Genomic DNA, 27,860 nt, shown 5'->3' with positions numbered 1-27,860 from the left:
AAAAAGAAATTAGAAATATCTTTTTACCTAAATTAAAAACAATAATATGTACGCACTAACCAGACTTATGGAAAGATTTGGGCTAGTAAAGTAAGGTTAAAAGATACACGTCATAAAAGGCATTGAAAGCATTTAGAGGGGTAAATATTTGTTAATCAAGTAACCAACAAATTACAGCTTCAACTTCAGTTACACTTTATAACAATAAAATAAAATTTGTTTTGAAATGAATGGCGACGGTTGACGTTTTTTGTTTAATACAATTACTATTGTATGATTGTTGTGTTTTGAGGAAACACTAAATTAGCCATTTCTGTTCCTGAAGGTGACATTGGGATCAGAAATCTGTCTACAATCATAGTGATGATGGTCAGACTTTGTGTCCTGTTGACACACATTCATAAGAGATAATAAAAAAACAGGCTACTGACAATAATTGTAGTCTATAAATTTCCTCAAGAAGAAATAACACACACATCACCTGTTTCCAACTATGTTCCTGATGGATACAGTGGTGAAATAATTAAATATATCAGCCAATAATCTACAAATAATCAATCACTAAATATGTTGTCACACCGGTAATATTTCTTATTGAATAGTTGTGATTTTATTCTGAAAATCGTTTGATTTTCAGTCTTTGGCACACTAAAAAAACTCTTCACTTTCATATATTATTTATATCTGCCCACAAGGAAAAATATTAACGAGTTCTAATATTATAAGTAACCTAATAAATTACCTGCAGAGATGAATTCAGGGAAACACTGAGGAACACAGTAGACCTGAAAAGTTAACCTAGTGTTGTTTTGAGTTGTGGGCTTGGAGCTAATTAATTAAATTCCACAATCTTTGTTTATTATCTCCTGACATTCTGACTGCACTCAAATACCCGTCACCTCGGCTACCAATCAATAAAGAGCTTAAGAAACATGTGCATTCATGTGACTTTATTCTTTTAAATTCTTTCATATAACAGTGAAGCATCTTGAAGTGCCTCATTTAATCCACACCAAGAGAGAAAAAAAAAAAAAGAAAATAGACAAAACAGGGGAAAACTGAAACCAAACACTGAGTACATTTACAAACAAAATAACAGATTAAATGTGTCAGAGACAACTTTATTTTTTTCAAACATATTCTGTAATCTAAGACTTTAAAGCCCCAGTGGACTGAACACATCAATCATTCTTTCATAATTTTTACTTTTCGTGGCCTGTAACTATAACGTCACCTGAATAAATAAGTAGCTTCTGTTCAGATTATTGATCTCAACAAAACAATTAATTATTACAACAACTCAGCATCTGTCCTCAGCTTGCAGACAGGAAGGCAGACACAAAGACAGCCGGTATCTTCTGACAGATTTGTCTGATGCGGCTCGGCTAGACCGGCCTTTGCCAGAGTTTGGACTAGCCTGGACCGGCCTGGTATGGTCTGGACCGCTTGTGACAAATGGAGTCATCATGCTAGACCGATAAACACTCCTCACAGGAGACGAAGAGGCCCTGGTCTGCTCTACTCGTCTGTGCTTGGCGGACGTCTGCTCCTGGCTTGCATCGTCCTGTGGTCGGCCGGAGCAGCTGATTCTCATCTGTGATTGGTCAGCTTCTGTTTCTGACTGTTGGACTGAGGTCACCAGCCAGTGCGGCTGACTGAGCTCATGGGTCTGAAGATGTGACGGGGGCAGAGGAGAGTAGCTCTCAGAGGTGGAGCTAAAAAAAAGAAAGACAAAGTTTTATATCACAAGTTGTCGCAAAAAATACATTCTACATAACTTCTTAGTAAATTCTGAGGTTAGCATTCATAGTGTATCAAAAAGTGTCTCAACTTGTGTTGGAAAGGGTTTACTTTTGATATTTTCCTTTACAAGAATAGTTTTCCTGCATTTAGCATGTCCTAACCTTTCCTGTCACAATATTTCATACATTTTCATCATAGAGCGTCTGCAGTTGATCAGAGCTATAAAGGCAGCTTGTCAAGTCAGTTTATTTATAAAACCCAAGATAACAGATTGTCCTCCAACAGCTTTACGCTGTACAGTGTGAAATATTTAACAGTGGAGACCTACTAACAGAAAAACTACTTAAGTGAGTCCTTAGTTGAGTATTGCAATACAATCACCACATTAATATGTACAAGCGACTCTTCAAAGCTACTAGAGAGTAGTAGTAGAAGTAGTAACAGGATGAATCTACGTTTAATGCTAAAAATACTGAACAACTACCGTAAATTGTGACATTTTGGTTTTCAAATAACAGCAGGTAAAAAGACATTGAGCAGGTGGAATCACCAGTAGCCAACAACAACAGTTCACATGGTAAATTTAGTATAATGTACATATTTACAGCATTAATTCCATTAGTACAGCATTACAGGTCTGCTCTTGGTTTCTCTTAACAGAAATGTTTTTGTACTTTGTAATTATTTTCAATCGTTTCTTCTCTGCCACACTCTGATGTTAAGCTACCGTCAACTGATCTGGACATTTCCTTATGTTTATTTTATCACATTAAAAGCCTCCCCATAAAAAGGAAGGCTGCAAGACTTTAATCACTCAGTTCTGGAGGAAACGTTGCGTTACATGCATGTTAGCTTAACATCGGAAAAGTGGATCCTTACAGGATTCTTAGTGTACTGATGGAAACGGACATTATACTGAATTCAACAGGTAAACACACAGGAAGTGTTGAGTTTGCATCGAGTGGATTGAGTTAATCTTACCTGTTGAATGATGTCTGAAGGGAAGAGGAGGATGAAGAGTAGGCTGCTCTGTTGTCTTTCTGTGGGCTTGCAATGGTCACATAGTCGTCCTGAGGCAGTACAGCTGAACTTTGGCTTCCATGTGACGACATCATCATGTAACCCAGACCCTGCTCCTCACCTGGCTCCCGGCTCTCCGTCCCGCAGGCTGCATCACTGCAGTGGTCCACTGTCGCCATGGCAGCTCTTCTGCTGTCATTTTCCCTCCCTTTGTTCACAGGGATATGTTGGTCCATCTTCATGTCCATGTAGCTGCCAGTCTCAGACGTGGAGCTCTGCTGGGATCCGAGCAGGCCGAGATGTGAGGAGGAGCTCGGAGTGGACTCTGGCTCTGTTTTGTGTGGTTTGTTGGGCTCGAGGTAACATTTAGTTGGACTTGTATTCATTTCAGGGTTTCTGAGGTGCAGGGCCAGACGAGAACCAGGTGGTCTCACGTTCATCATCCTGTCTCTGTATTTGGGTCTGCAGCGTTTTAAAGCCTGAAGGGTTTGAAGCTGATTGTTGTTGGAGGTCGGTGACCGGCTGAAGTCAGGGAGAGCTCGCAGCGCCCTAACTGTGTCACGAACAGACTCATGAATGTGCTGGGCAACCGCTGGGTTTCCTGTACAGAGCAGACAAAATAAGAGGCGTCATGGTCCTATGGTAAGACACAAATTAATGAAATTAGCACATCTTTTACTTCTTAATTACCTTGGTCTCCTGCTTCCATCCAGACCTCTCCCGGACCGTTCGGTGCCGACCTGCCGAGCTCCAAGTAGAACGAACCATCCAAGTGACCAAAGCGCCTAACACTCAGCAAAGGTATTGTAACCGACGGCAAATCACAGCATGCGGCGGCCACTCTGACCAAGATGAGAGACGTAGCTGTGAGGCAGAGACGGCTCTCCCCAGCCAGGGACTTGGAGCAGCCCAGACCGATGGGCTTCACTGTGACGGGCCACACCTTAGACGGAGGTGGAGGGAGCAGAGGCAAAGATCGGGCAGGAATATTTAAATCTAATGAAGAGCTGGTTGTACTTGATGGTTACAACAAGGAACTCTCATTTTGTTTGTATTTTGGCAGCCCCTGTGGTAAAAGTGGTAGTGTCTCCGAGCACCAGAGTACATGAAGAAAACCTCAAATTTTACTGCAGCAGGAGTCTGACAGCTAAGCGTGAGTCCTGGTTCTGGTTCTCCCGTGCCTCCCATACCTCCAGCGGGTCCAGCAGCGTGGTGTTTGTGTTGAATCCCATCGGGGACCATTGAGGAAATTTCTTTGATTATAGTCATGAAAAAACTGTTTGTGCCAAGCACTTTGGATGTTTTTGAGGTGTTCTGGTAGTTATCAAATGGTGCCTTGTTGAATATAAGCTTTTATATCACCAAGATAGCCTTGGTGAATATATTACCCTCTTTCATTTGATTTGATCTTATTTCTGAAAGTGCATCGTCATAGATCAGTAAAATGTATAAAATGTATAAAATGTCTACATTTGCAGGGCAGCAAACTTATAATCAACGTTAAACTTTAAATGTGTGTTGCATTTTGTTGGACCTAAATGCAGAAATGGAATATAATATTAATTACTATGTTTTTATTAGTGAAATCAACCGAAACTTAAAACGTTTGTGTTTGCTTTAGATAAACCCTTCATAACTATATACAGAGCAGGTCCTCTTCACTCAGTCTGCCATGTTTCTATAGTAACCCAGAATATGCAACACAACTGATAAATGCCAGGAAATCCTGCACACTGGCCCTTTAAATCTAATGCAAGGGGAAAAAACTAAAAAAATCTGGTCTGACCTGTTTGAAGAAAGCAGCAGGGGGCAGGGTGCAATACCCATCATCCTCTTCATCAAATTCTTCTCCATACTCTTCATCCATCAGTTTCTTAATGGCCAGATACCAGTCTTCTTGTTCCCACTGGTCCTCCGCCACTAGGACAATGGTTTGATTCTTGGCATACAGCACCACCGTGTGGCGTTTCCTAGAACTGCCGCTCCGACTCACACCAAGACAGCAGCTCAGGTAGATCACCCTGGGAGGAAGGATATAATCACATTTCATTTTTGGATTGTTGTTTCATATTTAAGAACGACAATGTAAGACTCATAGGAGGTTGGGGTCAAATTAAAGTAAATCAAATTCAGGGTCCTTACTCAAATCAAAATATTAATATTTTACTTCAGGCATGAATGTTGTGTATTCCAATCATATAGGCAAAGCAGTTGATTTTTCAAGGATCTCAAACAAATGTGCATTAAAAATATAAATAATCTTAATAAAGCTGATGGCATGTATTAATGTGAAGCCCCTTTAAACTCTTTATTTGATTGAAGTAACTTGAGCTTACCCTTGCTTTCTTGAGCCAAACAGCGCAGCTTTACCAGCAGACTTCTCCATTGCTGTGAACTTCTCCTGGTTCTTGTACCACTCGAGTCGGCTTGGCCCGGTGTGACTTCCTGCTCTCAGGACAAAATAATGTCTGTGATTCAGATCCAGCTTCCCAACGTAACCTTGTTTCACCACATCGCTCTGTGGCCCGGAGGAGGTCATGAGGGTGCCGGTCAGAGGGACCACAATGTTGGAGGCCTGGCTGGTACAGAAGAGTTCCTCATAGAAACGGGATGGAGGACTGGACTGCATCTCATCGTGATGGTGCCGAGAATCCCGGTCCTGCTCCATCTGACGACCCTTCATCCAGGGAGACCTCAGAGGGGATTCAGCTGGCAGCCATGTTTGGGTGGAGGTGCAGCCGGGAGACGACAGAGGGGAGCTGGAAGCAGGTAGAGATCTCTCTTGGTTGGCACACCTGCTGTGCCCTTCTGTGATTTCATTCATTTCAAGCTGAAAACCTGAAAAGTGCACACAGAACAAAAATAATTAGATACTGGATATTTATACATTGCTTTAAAAATGCAGCTTCACCCGATTAAAATAACATAAAATGGATTCATTTTCAAAACTGGTTGTAGCAGGATTGTCTGAAATGATGGGCTTGTTTTCTAAGGAGATTGCAGAAAAACAACATTTACAAGATTAATTGAATAAGTATTTCAAAGTCAGTGCCATTTTTAACCATTTAGATTTAATATTACTGCTTTTAAAGAGGTCTCTTCTTAACTCATCCAATATAGAATATCCACACAAGTTAATACTTCAATTCAGGCTTATAGAATTATTTGTGTCATCTCTCTTATTTATCATATAAGACACATTCACAAGCAAGCTAAACAATAACAGGTTACATGTTTTCAAACGATACTTAATCACATTTACATTTATTTCATAGAGTGTCTTGTGTCAAACCCTAAATTGTGATTTATTTCTGATCATACACTAATGTCAAATTATTTTCACAGATTTTAAGTGAGGATCTTAAAAAAACCAAGTGTCTAATAGCTTACTTGGTCCATAAATAATATAAGAATAAATGATATATATTGATGGATAGTACCTTTAAAGACATAAGTATTCATTTCTAGTGCAAGAACAGCAGTAAACTATTTTGGAATAATGTTTTTCAATCAAAAAGTGACAAACATTAGACTGTTTTCCATTTATTAAAATTACAACATGCGTGTCAAATTACTGCATTCTTACCATAAATGCTTGGAATTCAGCAAATATTTAGATTTAAAAAATAGTTTAAAAAAATGTAATAATAGTTTACATTTTTAAATAGTTAAAAAAATAAAATAATCAATCAACAGTCAAGCAAATTAATTTTAATTATTTTTTTTGCAATCCTATTACCCGGATGGAGGGTAAACGTGGCCCACAGGAGACTACCACCAGCTGATTGATATTAACGCTGATTAGCTGGGTCACGTTTTCCCACATTAGGACAGAAAAGTTAAATTAACAGTTAAAAACCTCAGTTAAATTAACCTGTTACATTCACCTGTTACATTAACCCTCACCTGTTAAATTAAACCTCACCTGTTACATTAAACCTCACCTGTTCAATTAAACCTCACCTGTTCAATTAAACCTCACCTGTAACCGTCTGCAGTACAAACATTACAGCTGGACTCTCGCTCTGTGTGGCCGGTGTTTCATGTCGGGTTGTCTGTAGAACAACAACTCATTTCCCGTCAAACTTTCCCGTCCTCGTCCGGACCCGTCTGTCTGTCCGCTCAGGTGCGACGGGCGCTCTGCGGAGTCGTGCACGTATCTCGCGGGAGCGCGCACGTCGTAAAGCAAAACACTAGGCAAACTAGACATTATAGAAAAATAGTTTACGGGTTTATAAACAATTTAATATTCCTTGTGGAGTTTATCAATGGTGATAAATGATCTGAAAGCTATTGTTTATGAATATTTAGAGACGTCTGTGTTTTATCAGACTCTGTAGCATTGCTTTGAAACAATTGTTCTGAAATGGGCATGTTTACATAATTAACGTAAATCTTACAATATTTCTGAAGGCGACCTCTTTTGTAATATTTTTTTGATGTGTTTTTACAAAAAAAATGTAATTCTAAAATGCAAGTTAAGAAAAGTTGGATAAGTCGCACAAAAAAAAGTATAGTATGTCGAAAAAAGTCAAAAAAAAGTCATAATATAGTATGTCGTCAAAAGTCATTTTATGTCGAAAAAAGACGAAAAGAAGCCATACTATAGAAAATCATAGTATAGTATGTTGAAAAAAGTTTTTTAAAAATTCATACTATAATATCTAAAAAAAAGTATGTCGTAAAGAAAGTGAGAAAAAGTAAAAAAAAAAAGTAATAGTGTAGTATGTCAAAAAGTAGAAAAAAGGTTATAGTATATAATGTTGAAAAAAGTCATCGTTTGTGTTGATAAAAGTAAAGAAAAAAAAGATAATTTTACAGTATGTTGAAAAAAAAGTCATTACAATATGTCGAAAAAAGATGAAAAAAAATCCCAGTTTATCAAATCGAAAATTGTTCAGATAATGATGGTGATATATCATGCTTTGTACATTGAAAAAGAAAACGGGATATAATTGAATTCTGAGACAAAATATTAATCAGTGATATCAAAGAATACAAAATGGGTCAAAACACATGATCAAAATTTAAAACTTTAATTTGAGAACCAATGAAATGGACTGCAATCCATCTGTGCCTTCTATCTTAAAGAATACCATACCAACATGAACGTAAGGGAAAAAACAAACAAACAGCAAAACGTGACAGCTGGTGCCAGAGCAGGTAGCATCACAGACACTGGCTTCATTGGAGGGGACAGGCAGGCCGATAACAGTCTGAACAGTCTGTGAAGAAAAACGTAGTCTAAATGAAGCCTTTCAGGCTGTGTGTGTGTGTGTGTGTGTGTGTGTGTGTGTGTGTGTGTGTGTGTGTGTGTGTGTGTGTGTGTGTGTGTGTGTGTGTGTGTGTTTCAACTAGAGTTTTCCCCTCCAATGACGCTGTCCAGTATAGCGATGTGTGCTGCTGGTTTACGGTTTTTGAACACAATACAAAAATATGAGCTGGAAGCACAGGATCACTTTTTCACCTGCTATGGCAAACACTAACAATGGACACTGTGAAGTTAACACAAAAGGCAGGCTTCAGTGTCTTGTTTAATACAAGTGCTTTAACTTTAAAACTCTGACTATATAAAAAAAAAAAAAAAAAACATCAACCTACACCAGCTGTCAAGTATAGCGTAACAAATAATACCGTAACATTTTTTGTAAATAAAAAAAAAAAAAAAAAAAAAAAAAAAAAGGAGGAGGAGGAAAACTTAATGTTTGCTCATTTCAACAACAAAAAAAAAAAGCACCCTGGAGCATATTTTCCACCCACAAAAAGATGGAGTCAGTTTGATTTCTCAGCACAAATAATGATAATTCATAATATGATTTTAGGGGAAGAAATTGGCCGACCCTCCAATTGACTCAGGAGGGATTTACAGAAATCACATAGCAAGGCCCCTTCACTTTAGAACCACTCATAATGCATCTCTTCACGTATTCACAAGTCTCTCAGTCCCATGAATCCATTTGAAGATCTGCAAACTGTCTGAAGGCAATTCATTATTATACAGGAGAGCCTTCTTTTTAGATGAGGTCTTGGGTCCAGGCAGCTCTGTAGACCCAGGCTGTCACCACCAACACCTTAGAACCAAATGCTTCACAAGACCCTCTCGGGTAATGACGAAATCACCTAGCTTATTCTTAAAAAAAAAAAAAATCCTCTTTACCACACTGCATGTCGATCCTGATATCCGCAGCATTATTCATTTCACCTTCCTCATTGTTTGGGATATCTTTCCGGACAAAACGATAATTAACCAAAACATCTGAGCAAGGCCAGGAGCAATGAGAGACCATTGTGTAAAACTAGCATAAGAAACAACACTTTTTCCAACCTAGATCTCTCCTAGGAGGTGTAATTTACATTACATTGAAATCCCTAACCCAACGAACGAATACGGCCCAGGAGCACCACTCAAGGATGTAACAGCAACCATGTAAAATCATGACCTTCCTTTTTTTTTTTTTTTTTTTGTTATTTGGTAAGGGATGGAGCGCCCTGAGTGTTTGACTGCCAGTCACCACTGCTAACATTACTGAGGTAGAGAGTTGTCCTGGGTCAAGGACTGATGTTTTCATAAGCTCCCCAGCCAGAGAGGTGCCAGGTCTCAACTTACACATCTGTACACATTCGTATATACTTTCCCCACCCACACACACACACACACACACACACACACACGCACACACTCATTCACACGCAGATACACTTAAAACAGTTGGGACAGACAGACTAACAGCTGTGACATAGCACTCATCTCTCTGTTCCTCTGTCTGTCCATGTTATACGCTGGCTTCCTTTGTGAGCTGGTAGGCAGAGAAAACCATCTATGGTGACTGGGAATGAAACACGAGGACGCAACTGGACAAAAAAAAAAAAAAAAACACACTCAAGGCTACACGACTGCCGTTTAGCTTTATCTTTAAAGCACTTTTAAGCTCAAGGGTGATAGCTCGGTGGTACACGCTGTCTCATCACCTCTGCATGTTAAAAAAAACACTTTCCCTTTGTTACCTTTGCTACATTCGTTCATCGTAACCTGCCATGTGACAAGTTGGGTGGCTCTTTCCCCCCCCGACTAGGGCCAATTCACTTACTGCCGTTCTTGATATCCCGCCTGAAATGAAACTTTAAAAATACTGCAGTGTCATTTTTTTTTAAACATAAACTTATAAATGTAACATTCAAATGACAGTTTGTATTGATTGATTAGAGTGAAAAGACCTCAGCTGAGTTCACTGATGACTCACAGAGGCTAAGAGACTTAGCATCACTAGCTTGTGATATGTTTTGACATGATATAAGACGTGGACGCTGAATGAAAGTAGTGACCTAATTAAATGCCAACCTCCAGGTTTTATAGATCGCCTGTAGCTTAATGTGTTCCACGGACAACTAAAAAGAACATGATCCATAAAAACGAGTCAAACTAAAGCAGAGGAAAACAACTTAAAAACAAGGAAAGGGCACATAATCTTTAACTGAACATACTGAATATTTCTAAACCTTTGCATACAAGTTGTCAAGCAAAGCAAAAAAAACCAACAACAACAAAAGTAGCTTTTTCTATGGCCGTGTTTGCTAGAAATAAAAAATCCAATTGCTTCCATTTTGGTTTAACAGTTTCTCTTTTCCCCTGTGCTTAAGGATAACAGAGGATCTCTGCAGTACAATGATATTTGCTTGTTCAGAGTGGCGTCTAGGCAGCTCTGTATGAAGGAGATATCCGTCATTTTCAGAGTGGAGATGTGGGGCAGGACTTTGGCAAAGTTTGACAAGATGATTTCTCAAGATTGCCACGGGGTGTTTGGGAGGGACTTGGTGGGACTATGAGGACGGCAGCAACTGTTGTCCATAGAAATAGAGCAGCCGCTTAGGGGACAGTTCGGGAGCAGGTACCCCCCCGAGGGAAAGAGGGGCGAGGGGACGGGGGTGCTGATCTCACATGGACTCAAATTCATCGATGCGCTGCTTCGTGTTGCCCAGTCGGATCTGGCGCAGCGTTTTGTATTTGTCTCGGCCCGCTTTGACGTTCTCCGCGTGGAGCACATCGTTCTGTGTCTTCTTGGTTTCATCTCTGGCCTCGGCCAACTCTGAGCTTAATGTCTGGGAGAGAAAAAAGAGACGGAAGGATGAGAGGGGCGATGAGGAGGAGGAGGAGGAGGGCGGATGAGGACGAAGAAAAGAAGCAAAAGGGAAAAAATAGAAAGAGGGAAAAACAACAGAGGGCGATGAAGAGGCATAGAGGTTGCAAAGAAGAGAGAGAAAAAAAGAAACGGGACAAAAAGGGCAAAACATTTTTTTTTTTTTTTAAATCAGATTGTTGCAAAGCCACTTATGTACAGCCTCTGGCTATGTGTGTCAAAATGTGTTAAATATAAAATCAGGGTTCCCAGTCTTTTCTACAGATTATTTTCCAAGACATTTCAATGATGATCTTGCTGATATAACAAATGGATAGCACTAATATGTTCCTCTGATTGAAGTGTGATTTAAAATAGGTGTGCTGCTACCGTGTGACGTGACCTGGGGCAGCGTTTCCACAACGTACTCGCAAAACACTGGTCCATAAATGTCATTTCAAGTTTAATGTTCTACTTTTTTTAGGGAGCTCTCTTAGATAGCCTTGCAGTTCATTCTCAGCTAAATGGAATATGAGAATGAGAACTTTCCTGGACAACAGAAGATTTTTTTAAGACATTTTGCTTTTTCTCTCATTTTCAATGACTGGAAACTTGGAAACTGGAACCCTGATATAAACAACTAAATCCTTCCAATGAGATGCAACAATTCATCTTACTCTAAACCCTGAAGCAGGTGTCTGCAGTGACATAGGTTTGGCCAAGGCCTTTATTGCTAGCACTGTTCATTGGGAGCCCAACGCAGGCTTACAGGTTCAGTGGAGACACAGGCCTGTAGTCAATTATTTTTGTTTTTGTAAATTAAGGTTAATAAAACTATTTGGTTGCGGTTTAAATTCTTCTTGCCATAGCTTTAGTACAAGTCCTGGCTTATGCAGTAGCCCATCTTAAATCTATGAATTCAAAATTAGGAGATTTGATGTACTTAATCTGATTGATGGATTCATTACCGGTAGGTCTTTTTAAGAGCCAGGCTACTGTCTAAGTCAGCACGTTACTCCTGTTAAAAGCAGGAGTTTAAAGAATGGACAGAGAAGTATGCGTTATCTTACCCTTATTTGCCATTTCTTGGCTGGTGTTTCTTCTTTGCAGCAAAACTGCTGTTAGAAAATAATATAATCTCGTTGTTATTTGTGTATGTGAGATGCAAATCTCTTTCGTTAAATAAAGAGATGTTTATTCTATTATTATTCCATTTATCATAAATAAGATGGTACTTTTATTTGGGGAATATAAATTAACTGTGAGGCTTCATTTTACATTGGGGGAAAGTAGTGACCAAGGTCATATCATTTTTTCAAGGAACTTTGTGATAAGTCAAAAGTATTAATAAAGCTTTTTAATAAAACAATTCACTGGGAATCAGTCTCGCCAACCCTCGACTGTTTTTTTTATGAACCACTTTGCCAACTTCGATACGTTAGATGCAAATCACTGCTGTCCGCACAATGAATTACTGTACATATAGCATTACATCAGGGTTTCACACAGGATTTTGTGAGACTGAGGATTGAGGATAGTCCGCCCGGTTGACAGTCACACCAGGAGCCCCAATCCTGTCACAGGAGGACCCTGGAAGCCAAGGAATGTGTACAGGCTGGCAGATCTCTGGCGAGCTTAGTCGGACCCCCAGATGTTTCCCCCCCTTGCTCTCACCTGCAGCTGTTTCTTCACCCTCTCGTTCTTCTGGGCTTCAGTGACGCGCGCCTCCTCACTGCGGAGGTCCAGCTGGCTGACGCCCTCGTTGGAGAGCTCTGCGCAGTCTTCCGCGTGGTTCTCGTCCTGCTCATCGTGCTCGCTTTCAGCATTGGCGACCAGAGGTGCTGGCACCACAGTCATCGCGGTCTTCAGCTCCTCCTTGGTCTTCTCCAGGTCCTCCTGGGCTGACAGGGCCTGCAGGGGAGGGCATGGAGACAGAGTGTGAAATATACACCGGTAGTGTTAAAAGACACGGCTGACTGATGTCTGGGGACATGTAAAGAAGCCATTGTTATCCTTTGTTTGATTGGGGGGAGAGTAATCCTCTACCTTGTGCTGCCATTCTGTGGCCTCGTCGTCTTTCTTCCTCTTGGCTTCTTCCAGGAGAGCGATCTTGGCTGTGAATTCAGCCAGTTCACCAGCCTGGGATAAAATATAGACCCTGCTGTTACACATATATTTACATTTAAAACACACTAGAATGAGCTCACCCTAAATAATATAACACACACCATAGAGTTGTGTGAGTAATAATAATAATAATAATAATGATATCCATGTAAGCCAGCCTGTTCAGTGAAAACAAACACACACCAGTTGTTCCTGGGTCTTCTGCTGGTCTTCAGCCTGTCTGGCCAGCTCTGCCTTGGCCTCCTCAGCCGTCTGCCTCTCTCTCTCCAGCCTCTCGGCCTCCTCCCTCGCTCTCCTTCTCTCCTGCTCCAGCTCCAGGGCCCGGCGAGTCTGTTCCTCCAGCTCTGTGGAGGGCAGACACATGTACCATGTTACACGGGATTTCACAAAGGAAGGGGAGAGGAGGGCAGAAGAAAAGGTGAGTGAACAGATGGATAAAAAAAAAAAAAAGACAAAAACGGGTACCTTTCTGAGCTCTCATCGTCTGCTCTTCGATCTGTCTGAGTCTCTCCATGAGCTCGTCCTTCTCCCGCTCTATCCTCTCCTTCTCCTTCTCTGCATACTCTCGCTTCTTCTTCTCATTCTCCAGCTGAGCCCTGAGAAGTTTCGTAGATACATGTTTCAGATGAATACTTGAGTATTTTTGAGTGAAAAACGTAGCAAGTTATCCTGACCTAAATAAAGGGCTGTTAAGTGCTGCAGTACCTTTAACTCCTTCTGTCTCAGATAATGTACCTAAAAGAGAAAATACTGCCCTCTAGTGGAAAAGCTTAACCAGCTACTTTTCTTTACTAGCAGCTACTTTTTGTTTTCCATTTGACTTAAATACTCAAATGGAAGTGTTTGGATATATATTTATGTATTGTTTAAAGTCAGTGAAGTGGGGGGTTATTGCCCTAAAGACAATTTACCAGTAGTGATCATTGAATTAAACATATCTTTTGATGTTTTAAAAAAAAAAAATTGAAAGAAAGGAATCTTATTTTCACCCAGCGCACTTATTATTTCAAACTGGATACATATAGTTAAGAAAAAAGGATGTTCAATTAAAAAAATTGTTTTATATAATCTGAAAAATGTTGAACAGGCATATGCATAAATTGGAAAAACATATAATATTTGAACTTCTTTTCCGGAAAGGCTTTTCTATGACCTTAGAAACAAACAAAGCTGAAACTCCTGTGCAGTACCTCTCCATCTGTTTGTGGTGCTTCTCCTCGCGGGCCTGAGCTTTCATCTGCTGCACCTCGATGGTGTCGGGCTTTCTCCTCCTCATGTACAACTCGTGGTTACCCATACACAATGCCAAGACACGCTTGTTGATGCGCAGTCGCGGAGCATAAAACACAAAGTCCTACATGTTTTTATAAAAAAGGAGAGAAAATATATCCTTTAACATCAGTATCCTGCATACATCAAGCAGAAGGTAAAATATTTGTTGTATTTCTTTTATACTTTTTGATGAATCTGTCACTCACAGGGGCTTTCTTGTCAATAGGTTTGATGACAAACTTTTTGTCATTGAAAGAGATGTTTCGAATCTCACTCCAGGGGAAGCCAATCTTTGGTGTCAACCTGAGGAAATAAGTGGTTAACAGTTGACAGTTTGAACATTTTAACTTGCGACCTACTGATATGATGATATACAGAACAAACAGGGTGTTACACAGTTGGTTTTGGAAAGTGTTCTGACATTCAGCCAGCAGATGGTGCATTGTATGAACAGACCGCCCTTACAGGAAATCATGATACTGAATACTTTCACTTTACGTTTGAATTTTGTTTTTTCAGTTAAGTGGTTTAGAAAGTGTGTCAGAAAAGAGAAGTAAATTTCTCACTTCCTGCCAAAAATGAAAATGATGGTGGGTGTTCTTTCCTCAAAAAGAGCAAATGGAAAGAAAGGAAATAAACAGAATAATTGATAATAAGGAATGTTGCCGTCTAAAGAGAGAAACATAAACTATCCCTTTTCCCTCCTTTGTCACCTGGACAAGAGAACGAGGATGGTAGTTGTGATGACCTCAGATAACGGACAGGAAGGGAAAGCAGTGAGAGGAAATGCTCCAGGAATTGTGATAAAATCTATCCTTTCTTCCACAAAGGGAAAAAAAAAAAAAATCTCTGACCAGAGAGGACAGGAAAGACTCTCCTACACCGGACAGACGGTGTTCCTTTCTCCACCTCTCCCTCAGTTTTCACCTCTAAAAATAGCTGTGCTTCCTCTAAACCCGTTGAACACTGTGTATGTCAAGTTGCCATCGTGCCTACCACAAAGAGAGAAAATAGTAGAATTTCTCTGACTGATATATGCTATTTAATATCAAATGACCAGCTCTGAGAGCAGTACATAAACCTGTAATATTTATTGGTAAATTAATCCATATTCTGTTACAGAGTACCAGATTTGGAAGGACATAAATAAATAAGTCAGATACCGCAGTCAGGCTTGAGTGTCAAATTTACAATGTCAAAGCTGAACTGTCAGTTGTTTACAAGCTGATCAATAAAGTTGAATTGTTTTGAGTGCATACAGTATGTGCTCTGCAGTCATCACAGAAAGAGACTGCACATAATCCCCGTCCTTTGGACATTGGATGACTTAAATCCTTGAAAAATCTATTTAGTATATTAAAAACAATACTCAGAAGAAATATAATCAAAAATCCCAAAGCTTCAGGCAAAGATAGAAACTGAAAGAAGCACTCTTGTGTTTTAAATTCTTCATCTATTTTGCCAATAAATAAGACAAAAGGCTCTGGCTCTGATCTTGAGATGAGGTTGGGTGATTGACCATAACACAAACCATTATGACGTCTGTGGCACGTTGTGTCATAAGCCTCCACCTACTCCCTCGTCCTCATGTCTGCTGCTGTTAAGTAATCAACTGCAAACCACAGCTCTGATGCCCTTGCAATCATGAGATAGTATGAGACGGGATTCACTGTCTTCACTGCCATTTTATAGGACTAGACGGAGTTTTCCCACAGAATGGATCACTTATTTTGTAAATAAGCTCAACGAATCTGTCGGTGTGTGTGTGCGTGCGTCTGTGTGTGTCCCTTACTTGTCTTCGTGTTCGTAGATGTTGAGGCCAAGGGCATCCACGCCCAGCCACAGCTGTGTGCCCTTCTTGTTTTTGATCTCAAAGTAGTTGACTCCGTACATCTCCAAGTCCTGGGCAATTTTAAGATATTCCATCATGGAGTCCTCTCTAGAGGAGGAAAAGCAGGAGGGGTTAGAATACTATATATATATCACATATGTGTTATTAGAAAATAGAATCCTATCTGTGTACACTTTATTTTTTCATCCAATCCAGTCACACATTCATTGATGTATAGTTCCACGCCCCAATATATCACAACAAGCCCAAACATCTGCCCTGTGTCTCTCTCGGGGTTTCAAGAGAAGTCTAAGGAAAAGTTCAACACATACCTGAGCATTCCTCTGTGTTCTTCGTGCCAAGTCTGTATCCTGTCCTCCCACTGCTCCTTGGTCAGCTTGTGCTGCTCCAGGACTCTGAGTACACAAACACAATGACTTCACCTGAAGCACGGAATCGTTTCCTCGAGAGGAAATCATGGAAAATTCCAGCAGGGAACAAAACACATTCCAGGTTTCAACGGGTCTGTGTTTGACAACTCGAACTCGCAGCAGAGCCATACACATCGTGACATATTGCGTGTTTACCTCTGAGGCAGCAGCCTGTCATGGGTAAGGTACCCTGGCTTGTTGACATCTTTGTTGTAGTCTCCATACTTGGCCTGGACTGAGTATGACGCCAGTAGCACGGCGGTCTCTGGGGGACAGTAGTTCTCATCGTTCAAGATGGCCTCCTTCACCTGGTGAAACGGGAGGGAGTGAGTCAACAAATGGAAGTTATTAAATGTAATAAAACCCACTTTTCCCCTCCCTATTATTATCAAATAATTTGAACTACATTTTGATGGAAACTTGACAAGGGCGTTACCTGCAGGAAGAAGAGTCGCTGGGTGATCTCCTGGATTAGTTCCTCTGAAACATCCTCAGGGAAGAACTTGGCCCTGAACTTGAACTGCAGAGGATTCTCTTTCTTCACATCCTGCTGAGTCACCTGGAAGACAAAGACAACAGACTCATTCAATCATCTATCAAAATCAGCAGATCACACACTTTGTGTCACAACAAAGCTTTGTGACTTTGGTTCGTGGACTGTGCTGATTTTGAATCATCCTTTTCATGATTTCCTTTATCTAAAGCAAATGAATGGACTGTAATTAACAAGCATGGTCGCCCACATAAAAACTGTTCTAATCTGGAGGACATGTGTTCCTGGGCTCTCACAGATCATCCAGACAGCCTTGCATTTGTCTACAGTAGCTGGAGGGCCTCAAACACACACTTTATCTCTCTCTCTCTCTGTGTGTGTGTGTGTGTGTGTGTGTGTGTGTGTGTGTGTGTGTGTCTGTGGGGGGTGTTTTTTCTCTCAGGCGTACTCGGAAACACACAGACACACTGTAATAGAAGGGGTGTTAAGGCTGGAGGGTGTGTTGGCCTGAGCGAGAGAGAGAGAGAGAGGAAGTCTGTTAAAAAAAAAAAAAAAAAAAAAAAGCAGAGCTTCTAGGCAAATAGGAGACAAGAAACAGACACTGACTGATGAAAGACAAACAGATAACATGGGATGAAAAGAGAAAGAAAAGGAGGTAGAGATGCAGTAAAAGGAAGAACGCAGTAAAAGTGTGTCAATTTGTTTTGGTGGTTATGACAAAGGATAAAAAGAATATAGAGTTGTACAGACCTTCTTATTGAGCTTGAGCCAAGTACTGTAACCTTTGCTGTCCACATACTGCAGGCCAAAGAACCAGACCTCCCGCAGTCCCACCGTCTTCACCACCTGGCAATAAAACAAAAATGTATTCTTACGGTCGATAAAAGGCATCATTTTTAAAAATTATGTTAAACTACTTTTTGCTTTTGATGAGTGAATCTGTAGTGAAATGCCTCAAAAGGAGGCCGTCCTGATTCGAAGCAGTAGCATCGTGGTTAACCACCAAGACGCTTGCAGTGCATACATACTTTTTACTTTTTGCTTTATGGTTATGTCACTCACACTCACACTCACCTGGTCAAAGAGCTGCTTTCCTGTGGTATTAGGCTGGATGGCAAACTCCAGCTCTGCATCCATGGTGGTCACACGGACGTTGATCTGGAAAACAAACACAACAATAAGAGATTTTACATGGAGAGATCAGATACAGCTTTGCCGCCTGATTGTCATTACAAATGGTCACAACACCCTCTTTTGTTTTCTTGTAACTGCACATTGTTTTGTTGAAAGTGACGATTGCAAACTTGACAGCATTTTCTTTTAAACTAGTAAGTGGAAGAGCCGAATATGCGTGGGACAATTACTGGCATACTAAAATAATAGGATGCCTTTCTCAGCCTTGAGCTCATTACTATAAGTGCCTTTTCCTATAATCTCGATTTAACATTCACTAATCCCCATCGTCAATCGGGAAACATTACTGGTATTAAAGTGTTTTCAGCCCCTGCTTAGGAGGTGAAGGATATTTTTTGAAACATAAAAAACTAGTGGGTAAAATGCAAAGCACATATTGGGAAGATCAGCTGTTTAAATCAGGATGGGGACTTTGTTGCATGTCATATCCCTGTTCCATATTTACCCTGTTTGTATCTCTACTAAACTCTTCTATAAAAGAAAAAAAAAATAAAAAATCCCAGGATTATTTATACTTTCAGATCTGGGGTAGCAATGAGTGTTGTCATATTATTCACCCTGTTTTCTGTAATGGAATAAAGCATTAAACATAATATATACTGTATGATGTGGCACAAAACAACTGAAAATGCAGTGCTGCTGTAGAACTCTTTCTTGGACGACAATCTTCCAAGAAATGAGAAAGGAATCCTGCAGAAGAGAGAGGAAGCGTGTTTGCTCAGCACACATGTTCATTTCCCTCAATCCCAACACTGGTTTTGTGAAGGGGGCCGTGTAATCTTTCGTCTCTCTCCCTCTTGCTATCACACACTGCCAGAGGGGGAGCAAGCCCCACATTTCAAAGCAGCCAATACTGGTGGACCTCTGATGGGGTGGAGCAGAGGATAAAAGTCAGTCATTAGCTGCCAGTAAACGGCACTGGCAAAAGACCAGCAGCAGCTGATGGCACAGAGCAGAGCTGACCTGACCTCCCAGGCATCTCACATCCTTCATAGCACAGCGACACACACACACACACGCACAGCGACACACACCTGTGTGTTGCCTCATTAGTGGTTTTATTTTAACATCACAAGAAGAGAGACAGAGAGAAGTGCCTGGTACAGAGGAAGGGGATATGGCAAAATGCAAAAAAAGTTTAGCAAGTGTGCAGAAGAAAAAAATAAAAAAGCTGATATGAGAGAGAGAGCGAGAGAGAGAGAGAGAGAGAGAGAGAGAGAGAGAGAGAGAGAGAGAGAGAGCGCAACAGGAAGCAAGAGAGATGATCTGGGGCGTACTCCCTTTGAGATTCAGTTACAGCGAGGTTACTGTAGATGAGTCACCCATAAAGAAAAGGAGGGAAAGAAAAAAGGGACATAGAAAGAAGGAAAAAAATGAGGAAAAGATCCTCTTGGCAATTATACACAAAACCTCAGGAAAGCTTACTTTGCATTTGTCTCCCTCTACTCTCAGGATTTTTTTTTTATTTCTCCTGCCTTCGTCCCTCTCGATGTCCCTGCGATGAATAAATCATGAAACGTGTGTCTATACAGCACATAGCTGGACTCCCCCGCGCCACATGCAGCTCAGACCACAATGTATCTGCCTCTGCCTCCCGCTCATTAATTACCCATGAAAAGTTGCAGCACTTTCTCCACACTATAGACTATCTCGCATGAACACTCCGCCGTGGCCTAAACTAGTACTGTAATGTGCGACAGTCCATTTATGGTACATTATTTTAAAGGGACTAATCTGAATCCCACATGTTCTTAATCTAACCTGCTTAAAAGGCAGAGCTTTATGTTGGTTGGAAAATGATGTGGGCAGCTTCCCGGGAAAAGATTAAGAAGTCTTAAGTGACTAAATGATTATATATTCTGCCTTCAGTCGGGGTCAATTTTCAGTTCATGCAGTTGTTGTATTTTGTGCACTTTGGAGACCAAATCTGTTTGGCATGCCTGTTGCCAATGTGTCTCCAAATGAAGATTCCAGAGAGAGAGAGAGAGAGAGAGAGAGAGAGAGAGAGAGAGCGAGGCCCTTTATTTTTAGTCCACATTCAAGACCAAGGCTTAATCCATGTCTGGGAAAACAAGCCAGGTTGCACTATATGCCAGTTATCTGCAGGGGAGGAAATCAGAGTTCAGTGTGTTGGACAAGAGGGGAGTATGTTTCTATAGCGACTACTTAAAGGGCCTTTAGTGCCCGCTCCACAAAAACAAAATAGTCCAATCAACACTTTTTTGAAAGGAAGAATTCAAGGAAATTTGGCTGCAAAAGCAAAGATTTGTCACTTTCTTTAGCATTTATTTCACTGTACATAACCTGATAAAAAAAAATAATGATGCAACACCTGGTTGTGCATGAATATACAAGGTCTTTTTTGCAATATCAAGGTATACCCATGCATGCATTGACATTATTTCTGTTTTATTTAGTTGACTGCACAATACAGAAAACACATCATTACTTTATTGTTCTTAGTAATGTAACTCTGAAATGAAAAACTATACATTCTGCCGAGAATGTGCAGTAAGCTTCATAATTATGAGATGATGAATTTTAAGTCTAGGTTTGGTTTTTCTGCGATGGTTTATGAAGGCGAGTCTAGATGACTATGAGCACTCGGCACCAATGACACTGACATCCAATAACATCAGCTGCTTATTACAACACAGCCCTGTCAACATCATTTCAGTGAGGATACTGAGGATATGGTTACATGATAGAACATGAGCTACTGCTAACTAGAAAACCAGCGCTTGACTCTTGTTACTTTTGCTAAAATGCAGATTTGCAGTATAACAAACTGTCTGTGGCAACATTCTGTAGCATTTAGTGTTTCTCTAGTGCATACACAAAAAGAATAGCACTGTGCAAACAATTCAGAAAACCTGAAGCTCATGTTTTAAAAAAAAAAAAAAAAAAAAAAAAAAAAAGACCCAAGACTGCTAAACTCTACACACAATACTATTGTTTTCACGCAAAAATAAATGATAAATCAATCAGGACTGATATCTTAAGGATTCACACGTTAAAACACAAACAACAGATGGATTTATATAAATCCAACTACAAACCAGAAATCAACTCTGCTACTCCCAATTTCCTACTACTGCAGCTGGCCTTTGCACAACAGATAATACAACTTTTAACCAAGAGGAACCAATACTCCCAAAAGCAGCGAGCACAAATGGAAAGCATTGACACCTACGCCCCTTCTCTTTTCACACCATGCACGTCCCGCTAACACAATATGACATAATTGAGATCTCTGACTTAGTTATCTCATGGTGTGAGAACAGCATTTAACTTAAACTCCTCATGCCAGTTTCTGATCAAGGAAAATCCCCCCCCACTATTTGAGATCTGGATGGGAAGATGGTATTATAGTTTATCCATAGAGTTTTGTCCTCGGTGACTTAACTTTAAAAGAAACATCTCAACCAACTCTTTAAAGCTGCACAAAACAGAAAACAGGCCCCGGACAGGTCAATAAAGACTCTGTGAAGGTTTCAAGACTAGCTGCCTCATTGACTTTCAGAGATAGGAGTAGTTATGGAGAATGTTGTGCTGAGCTGGGGTTTCCAAGTGACCGGCCTTGAATGTCCCTTCCCCTGCATGTGTGTGGGGCCCGACTGCCATCAGCAATCAGCTGTGAAACAGTCAACCTTTGTGCTGCATGTGTGTGTGTGTGACCGTCTCTGCCAAAACACAGCCTACCCACAGAGCAGAGAGGTGGAATCCTGTACAGACCAGACGGCCGGTTTAATCCCATCTCTGCTGCAGAGCGAGGGGGGGAGGAGCAGAGGGACAACAACATGCCGAGGCACTGACACAGCTAATCACACACTCCGACCAAGGAGCGTCTTTTGTAAGCCTGTCCTTATGTGACACAGTCTGTCTGGGGACACACACACACACACACACACACACACACACACACACACACACACACACACACACACACACACACACACACACACACACACACACACACACACACACACACACACACACACACACACACACACACACACACACACACACACACACACACACACACACACACACACACACACAAGTTACGTTTCTTTGCCAACATTTTTCTTGTTTGCAAGCAGATGGAATATACATTTATAGCTCATTAAAATCTGGTAAGGCCATCAAGGATGAAAAGCCAATGAGTCTCAAAACCAGTAGCTGTATCATTCCCATTTTGGTTTTTTGTCTTTATAGATTCCCTTTAGAGATATTTCTAAATCCCCCTCTCCATTTCAATGGGAAGACGAGGTCTCACTCAGACGGGCCCCTCGTTAAATGTGCAGCTGTTAAGTTACTGTAAGCTGTTTAGAGGAGCTTTGCTGGGAGAGGCCCCTAAGAGACACAAGCGCACACACACACACTACAATCAGTAGAGTTGCTAATCTGGCCTGCTGGGATCTGAGCAGCTGTCTGTCCCTCTGATAACCCCCCTGCTGGGTGAGGCAGGCTTCGGCGGGGAGGAGGAAAGGAGGGAAGAGAGGCAGCGTAGGAGGAATCACTGCTCAAACTACAACCATGCATCCTTTTGGGGAAGGGAAGTGGTGTGTGTGTGTGTGTGTGTGTGTGTGTGTGTGTGTGTGTGTGTGTGTGTGGAGCATCCCTGATAAAAAAGAAGGCAAAAAGGATCTGAAAAGCTTCCGGGATTTTACATTTTACACACTAGAGGGATAATCCGCTCTCTTCACCTTGCTTCTGTACTTCCACGTAGACAGGATGTTGACATAAACTGGGCTCCCGATGTACACAACGGGGCCTCTTCTCCAGCAAACGTGGAAAACAGCCACAAGCTAGGAAGCCAGAGAGGGCTGTCTTCCTGTGGGGTGCTATCACCTCATAATGAACTGGCCCCCGGCCCACAGTGATCAACAAACAGAAGGGGTGGGGTATGATGTTACGAGATATGAGAAACAGAACATTACTCTGTATTAAAAAAAAACTAAAAAAAAACGGTACATGGTCACAGACTCCCTGACAGACCGTTTATGCTTTATCCACACGGAGGATAAGGTAACTCATCCTCAATGGTTCCTCATTAAACAGTATGTTACGGACATTTATATCAAAACTGGAGACAGAAAAACTCAGTGGTCTCACAATCTGTATAAATGTGACCACCACCTAAAAACTAACCTAACCTGTAACATAACCACAATGTTAGGTACTCAGCTTGTTGCACAACCACACAGGGGTCAAGACAATGACAGCATCACCTCCAGACTATATTTAATAGGGGGTCCTCGTGGTTCGCTGCAAACCTGATTTTTAAACCATGGAGTTCTTCTGGTTAAACTCACTACCATGAGCAAGAACCACGAGGTTCTGTGTTTTAAAAGAAACCTCTATGAAGTTGTAACCGCTTTGCCAAATTACTACTGAAAAAATAATCTGTACCCTCCCTACTTGCTCAACAAACTCGGAGGTTACTCATCCTGGCTATTGTTTTTATTCTTCGTTTACAGATGAATGCTGACACGGAGCCATAATCTGGCACCAATCCCAGACTAGGTCATGTCTGATGGACCCTGCTCTTGCTTCTTCTGTTTACTGCGTCAGGGCTTCCCTTCAACGAACTCCACGTTCTCTGTCAGTTAGTTATCGTCTGTGTCAGAGATGTCGCTCTGAGCCGAGCGGCCGGCCCTCATCTGTCCTAGAAGCTGTTTTGAGATGGTGCCCTGGTGACTCAGGGGACAAGAGGGGGAAGTGGAGGATGACATCAATGCCTGGCTGTTCCTCTTCTGTAGCTTCCCAAACCACAGCCCCCGCAAAACACCCACCAACCCCAGAGCTACACAGGAGATGTTGTAATCTTTCCATGAAAGAAATTCTTAAGCTTACGTAATAAAAGCCTTGATTTAAAGATCAACCAAGAAGGCCAGAGTTTTTCCACTAAAAAAGCCAAATACTCAGTGTTGCTGTGTCATAGTTTGAATGCTTAGAGTAAAAAGTGGCCTAGACAATTTCCCATTTGAAAATCTCTTACTGTTAACTGAAAACTAGTTTTACAATTTGCAATAATCACAGAATCATGCATGAGCTCTACCCAAAACTCTTTAGAAAGAAAAAAAACGACAACAGCGGGACAGCCATGAAGGGACTGCATTAAATTGGTTTTGTTTTGGTGTTGGTGTTCACATCCCAGGACTCTGGCATTCACTCCACCCTTTTAGCAACAATGGCAGCAGTGTTGCAGTTGCGAGGCCCGTGGGCCTGGCAGTTCATTTTACACTCTGGCTGTTGTTTACTTGGAAAAGGAGTATGAGGAGTGGGAGCAGCCATGGGGATGAAACTGCCACTTCCCAGAATGCACAACTGAGATTTGGGCAGCAGTGCATGCCGACTATTTTGACAACTGGAGGGATTCAGTTTATACAACCAGACTAGGCAGGAACAAACAAGCAACTTTCATGTGTCTGATTGGTATCACATATCTTGAGAAACATTTTTCCTGGCTACTTACCGTTAGCGCTGCATTTCTCTTTACCTCTGTAGAAAACAGTACAATAAAAAGCTACTGATATTTGTATGCCAACTCTCATATAGCTCCTTTTAGCCTCTTACCGGTTTCGGCATCTTTGCTTCCTCTCCTCCTTACACCCGACAGCTGAGAGGATAAACCCGTCACAGGACGGCAACAACACCTGTAACACAGGACCTGAAAGCAAAAAAGACAAATTTTCCTTCATGGGTTTAACAAAAAGGTGCAGCTTTCTAGGTTGCAACATTATTCACCGGTGTATGATTTGGAAAGAAACAATGCATTGCATAGAAATGTTTAATCTTTCAATTTAGCAGACATTCTTCCTATGAAGTTGTCAGTTTTTCATATCAGGATCCATCAGTCCAGAATTCAGTGGTTTGCACAATACAATGCATGCAACTGAAGATAACAGAAAATGACCTTGAAGTAGAGAGAAAAGAAATAAGACACTCATTGAACCAAGCGAAAGAAAATAGCGAAAGAAAACCAAACTGAAATGAATCTGTTAACGACTACAAGGCACATAAAACCCCAAACAGCTACTGCACTGAGAAGTGGTTTTGCATTCAATCTCAACATGCACTTTCATGTTGCTGTACACGGTGCACAGACGGAAACTGTTGCAAGAGCGTAAGGGGGGAAAACTAGTTGAAACATAATTACCATGGAGGAGAAAACCCAAAGACAGTCAAAGCATTCTGTGATGACTCATTTTATCAAAATAAAAAGATCTGTCTGGCACAAATTCGGGGATATTTGGACTACTCATTTTTTAAAATCTATTTCACCCTGCAACTCATCATTACACACTGGGCTTTAACATGTCACAGCCTGGGCTACCAGCTGAAACACAAGCCTGCAAGTCGGGTAATGACCTGGGTTGAACCGCCATATGATACTGAAATGATCCAGGGGAAGAAAAAAATAGTTTTTTGTTATGCGAGCATGTCATCAATCATATCTGGATTCTACAGTATGTGGTCTCATGGTGTTGTGCAGAGTCATAGATAACTATCACAATCCCAACCAAACCGTTTGGTTGACAGTTTAAGTTAAAATATCACATGTTCAATATCCTTAACTTGGGGGGGAAAAACTATTTGAATACAACATAAAGCATTATTGAGGTGTTAAAGTGGCACTCTGTTCTTGTGCTACACAACGAATTGCAAATTAGAAACTATATTAATCACCTTGTTTCTTTATTTTTGTGATAAATGAATTTGAAATCCACTGTTAGAGCCCAAGACTATATTAAAAAAAAAAAAAAAGGACCCCTACTTCATATAAGTTAACTCAAGGACAACCAAGAGAGTATAATGCAATAAAAAAAAAAAAAAGTGGCCAAACAAATACTATGGATGTGTTAAAGAAAAGACACAGCTGGAGCGTGCTACTCCACATGAACACATGCCCACTTGTAGCTCGAGAGTTGGGTAAAAAAAAGAAAAAGAAAATGCTCCTCTTGAAGTAAAAAGGTGTCCATTGAAAGCCTGATCTTTTTCACGCTCGTTTGTGGGTGCAGTCCACATAACGGGACACGCACAACCACGGAGAGGAGAGGAGGGTCCCTCACTCGTAACGTCACCTACATGTGAAGTTTCACAGCCTGAAAAAATTAAAATGTTTGGTCATCATTAATTCACCACATTTACCAAGAAAAAAAAAAAAAAAAGAAACAAGATGAATTGGGAGTACGTACGCTGCGGTGCTTCCACAGGCACATGAAGGGGCACACACTGATACAATGTCTAACCTGGTGTAGAAAATATACATTTGTTGCGCACAAGGATATCCTGCTACTGCACCAAACTTGCTCATCTTTTTAGGGAGAGGCAACTCACCGTGGGGACGAAGTATATCCTCAAATTGATGTGGGGAAGAAGAAAAAAAAGGTATATTCACACCTGATTAAAAATATCCACGATGAGACCCGGTGTGTTTGTTGTTCCTTCTCTCTCAGTGGTTTTGGACGAAACTAATTCCCCGCAGAAGACCCCGTTGAAGTCTTAACAACCATAAGGCGATTTGGGGTGCCAGTGTCGAGCCAGCCGGAATAAGATACCACGGTGTCCGCTCTCAGTTTTCACAACAAAATCCTCATGGAAGTTTGAGAATAAAATCATTTCTTCACCTTTTTATCATCATCATAATAACCATAATAACCCAAACGTCTCAACTTTAAAGAATAATTAAAAAGGAAGATAAAAGTAGTTGAGTTTTTATGCAAAGACTTTGCATCATTATGTAATAAAAAAAATTGACACTCATAAAAAATAACAACTTTGAGCAACAATTTATATCTTATCAGTCAAACTGCAAGTGAAGTTGCACGACTTTTTTTTTTTTTTTTTTTACTGCACACCTCTAAAATAAGTTTCTCTCAACCGTTATTCATGTTTTAATGTTACTTTGAAGGAACCATGCCTGGTTTCCTGTCTGGTTTTCAGTTTTTGTTGCATACTTGACGCAGCTAATTGTGGAGATGTTCAATATGGCTGTCAGCAGCTGAGGAGTGGATGCCTGGCATGTGTGGGGTATTCGTCTTGCCATGAGCTGTATGGGGAGTGATTAATATCAGACAGGGCATTTTTGTCTGTAAATAGAGTACATTAGTGGCAGAGCTCCCCACTGGCTTGCACTGGAAGTAATTATTATGGCATAGATGATAAGTGTTAGTATCACCCTATTATTTCAAAACCTTTGCCTGAAACAATTAGAAAATAGGCTATGTTTGTTATAAACATAAATAACCAATAATCCAAGGACCTGATGTTGCCCACAGCCACATAAATACATCTATATCCAATTTTACTATGTAGGCTAGTGATGGTCACCCACTCTTATCATTCAAACTACAGTTATATCATCATACTTTAGTTGGTGTACTCTGCATGTGCCACTGACATATATGGAGCATCACATTTAGGCTTGCACATACCACCTGGCAGTCAGTCTTTTTAGTCATGCTTCTACAGCTGATTAGGATACATTTAGACATATAACCTGGTGAAATAAAAATGTCAACTTTCTGGCATATATTTGGTTTGGTGTGCGGATTTAAAGGTAAAACATTTTGTGCACTTCTTTTGTTCTACCACTAGGTGTCATGGTGTCCCTTCTATTGGTGTCC

At 40.8% G+C, this 27,860-nt stretch overlaps 2 protein-coding genes across 4 annotated transcripts; both read right to left on the bottom strand.

Annotated features, from left to right (window-relative positions):
- Positions 1-1,300: 1,300 nt before the first annotated feature.
- On the bottom strand, positions 1,301-6,937 carry LOC129112021 (insulin receptor substrate 2-A-like). Its single transcript, XM_054624194.1, has 6 exons — positions 6,746-6,937; positions 5,100-5,601; positions 4,550-4,784; positions 3,454-3,706; positions 2,725-3,364; positions 1,301-1,715 (listed from the first exon to the last, which is right to left on the bottom strand). Exons 1-6 carry the CDS (start codon positions 6,768-6,770, stop codon positions 1,301-1,303), a joined length of 2,070 nt encoding a protein of 689 aa, XP_054480169.1. The 5' UTR covers positions 6,771-6,937.
- A 1,485-nt stretch (positions 6,938-8,422) lies between these two features.
- LOC129111599 (radixin-like) lies at positions 8,423-26,766 on the bottom strand. Of its 3 annotated transcripts, XM_054623605.1 has the most exons (16): positions 26,572-26,766; positions 24,808-24,901; positions 18,106-18,189; positions 17,782-17,877; positions 16,975-17,097; positions 16,695-16,846; positions 16,440-16,523; positions 16,069-16,215; positions 14,483-14,579; positions 14,195-14,358; positions 13,470-13,600; positions 13,188-13,348; positions 12,924-13,016; positions 12,552-12,788; positions 11,948-11,995; positions 8,423-10,860 (listed from the first exon to the last, which is right to left on the bottom strand). In XM_054623605.1, exons 2-16 carry the CDS (start codon positions 24,817-24,819, stop codon positions 10,696-10,698), a joined length of 1,794 nt encoding a protein of 597 aa, XP_054479580.1. In that variant the 5' UTR covers positions 24,820-24,901; positions 26,572-26,766; the 3' UTR covers positions 8,423-10,695. The 3 variants fall into 3 exon arrangements, with proteins under 3 accessions (XP_054479580.1, XP_054479581.1, XP_054479583.1); XM_054623606.1 differs by lacking the exon at positions 11,948-11,995; XM_054623608.1 differs by lacking the exons at positions 11,948-11,995; positions 16,695-16,846; positions 16,975-17,097; ... (1 more) ...; positions 24,808-24,901; positions 26,572-26,766 and having other exon boundaries at positions 18,106-18,164.
- Positions 26,767-27,860: the final 1,094 nt, after the last annotated feature.

Source organism: Anoplopoma fimbria, chromosome 22 (assembly GCF_027596085.1).
Source record: "Anoplopoma fimbria isolate UVic2021 breed Golden Eagle Sablefish chromosome 22, Afim_UVic_2022, whole genome shotgun sequence".
Taxonomy (NCBI): domain Eukaryota; kingdom Metazoa; phylum Chordata; class Actinopteri; order Perciformes; family Anoplopomatidae; genus Anoplopoma; species Anoplopoma fimbria.
Note: the sequence above shows the minus strand (reverse complement) of the source record. Positions and strands in the feature narration are given on the sequence as shown.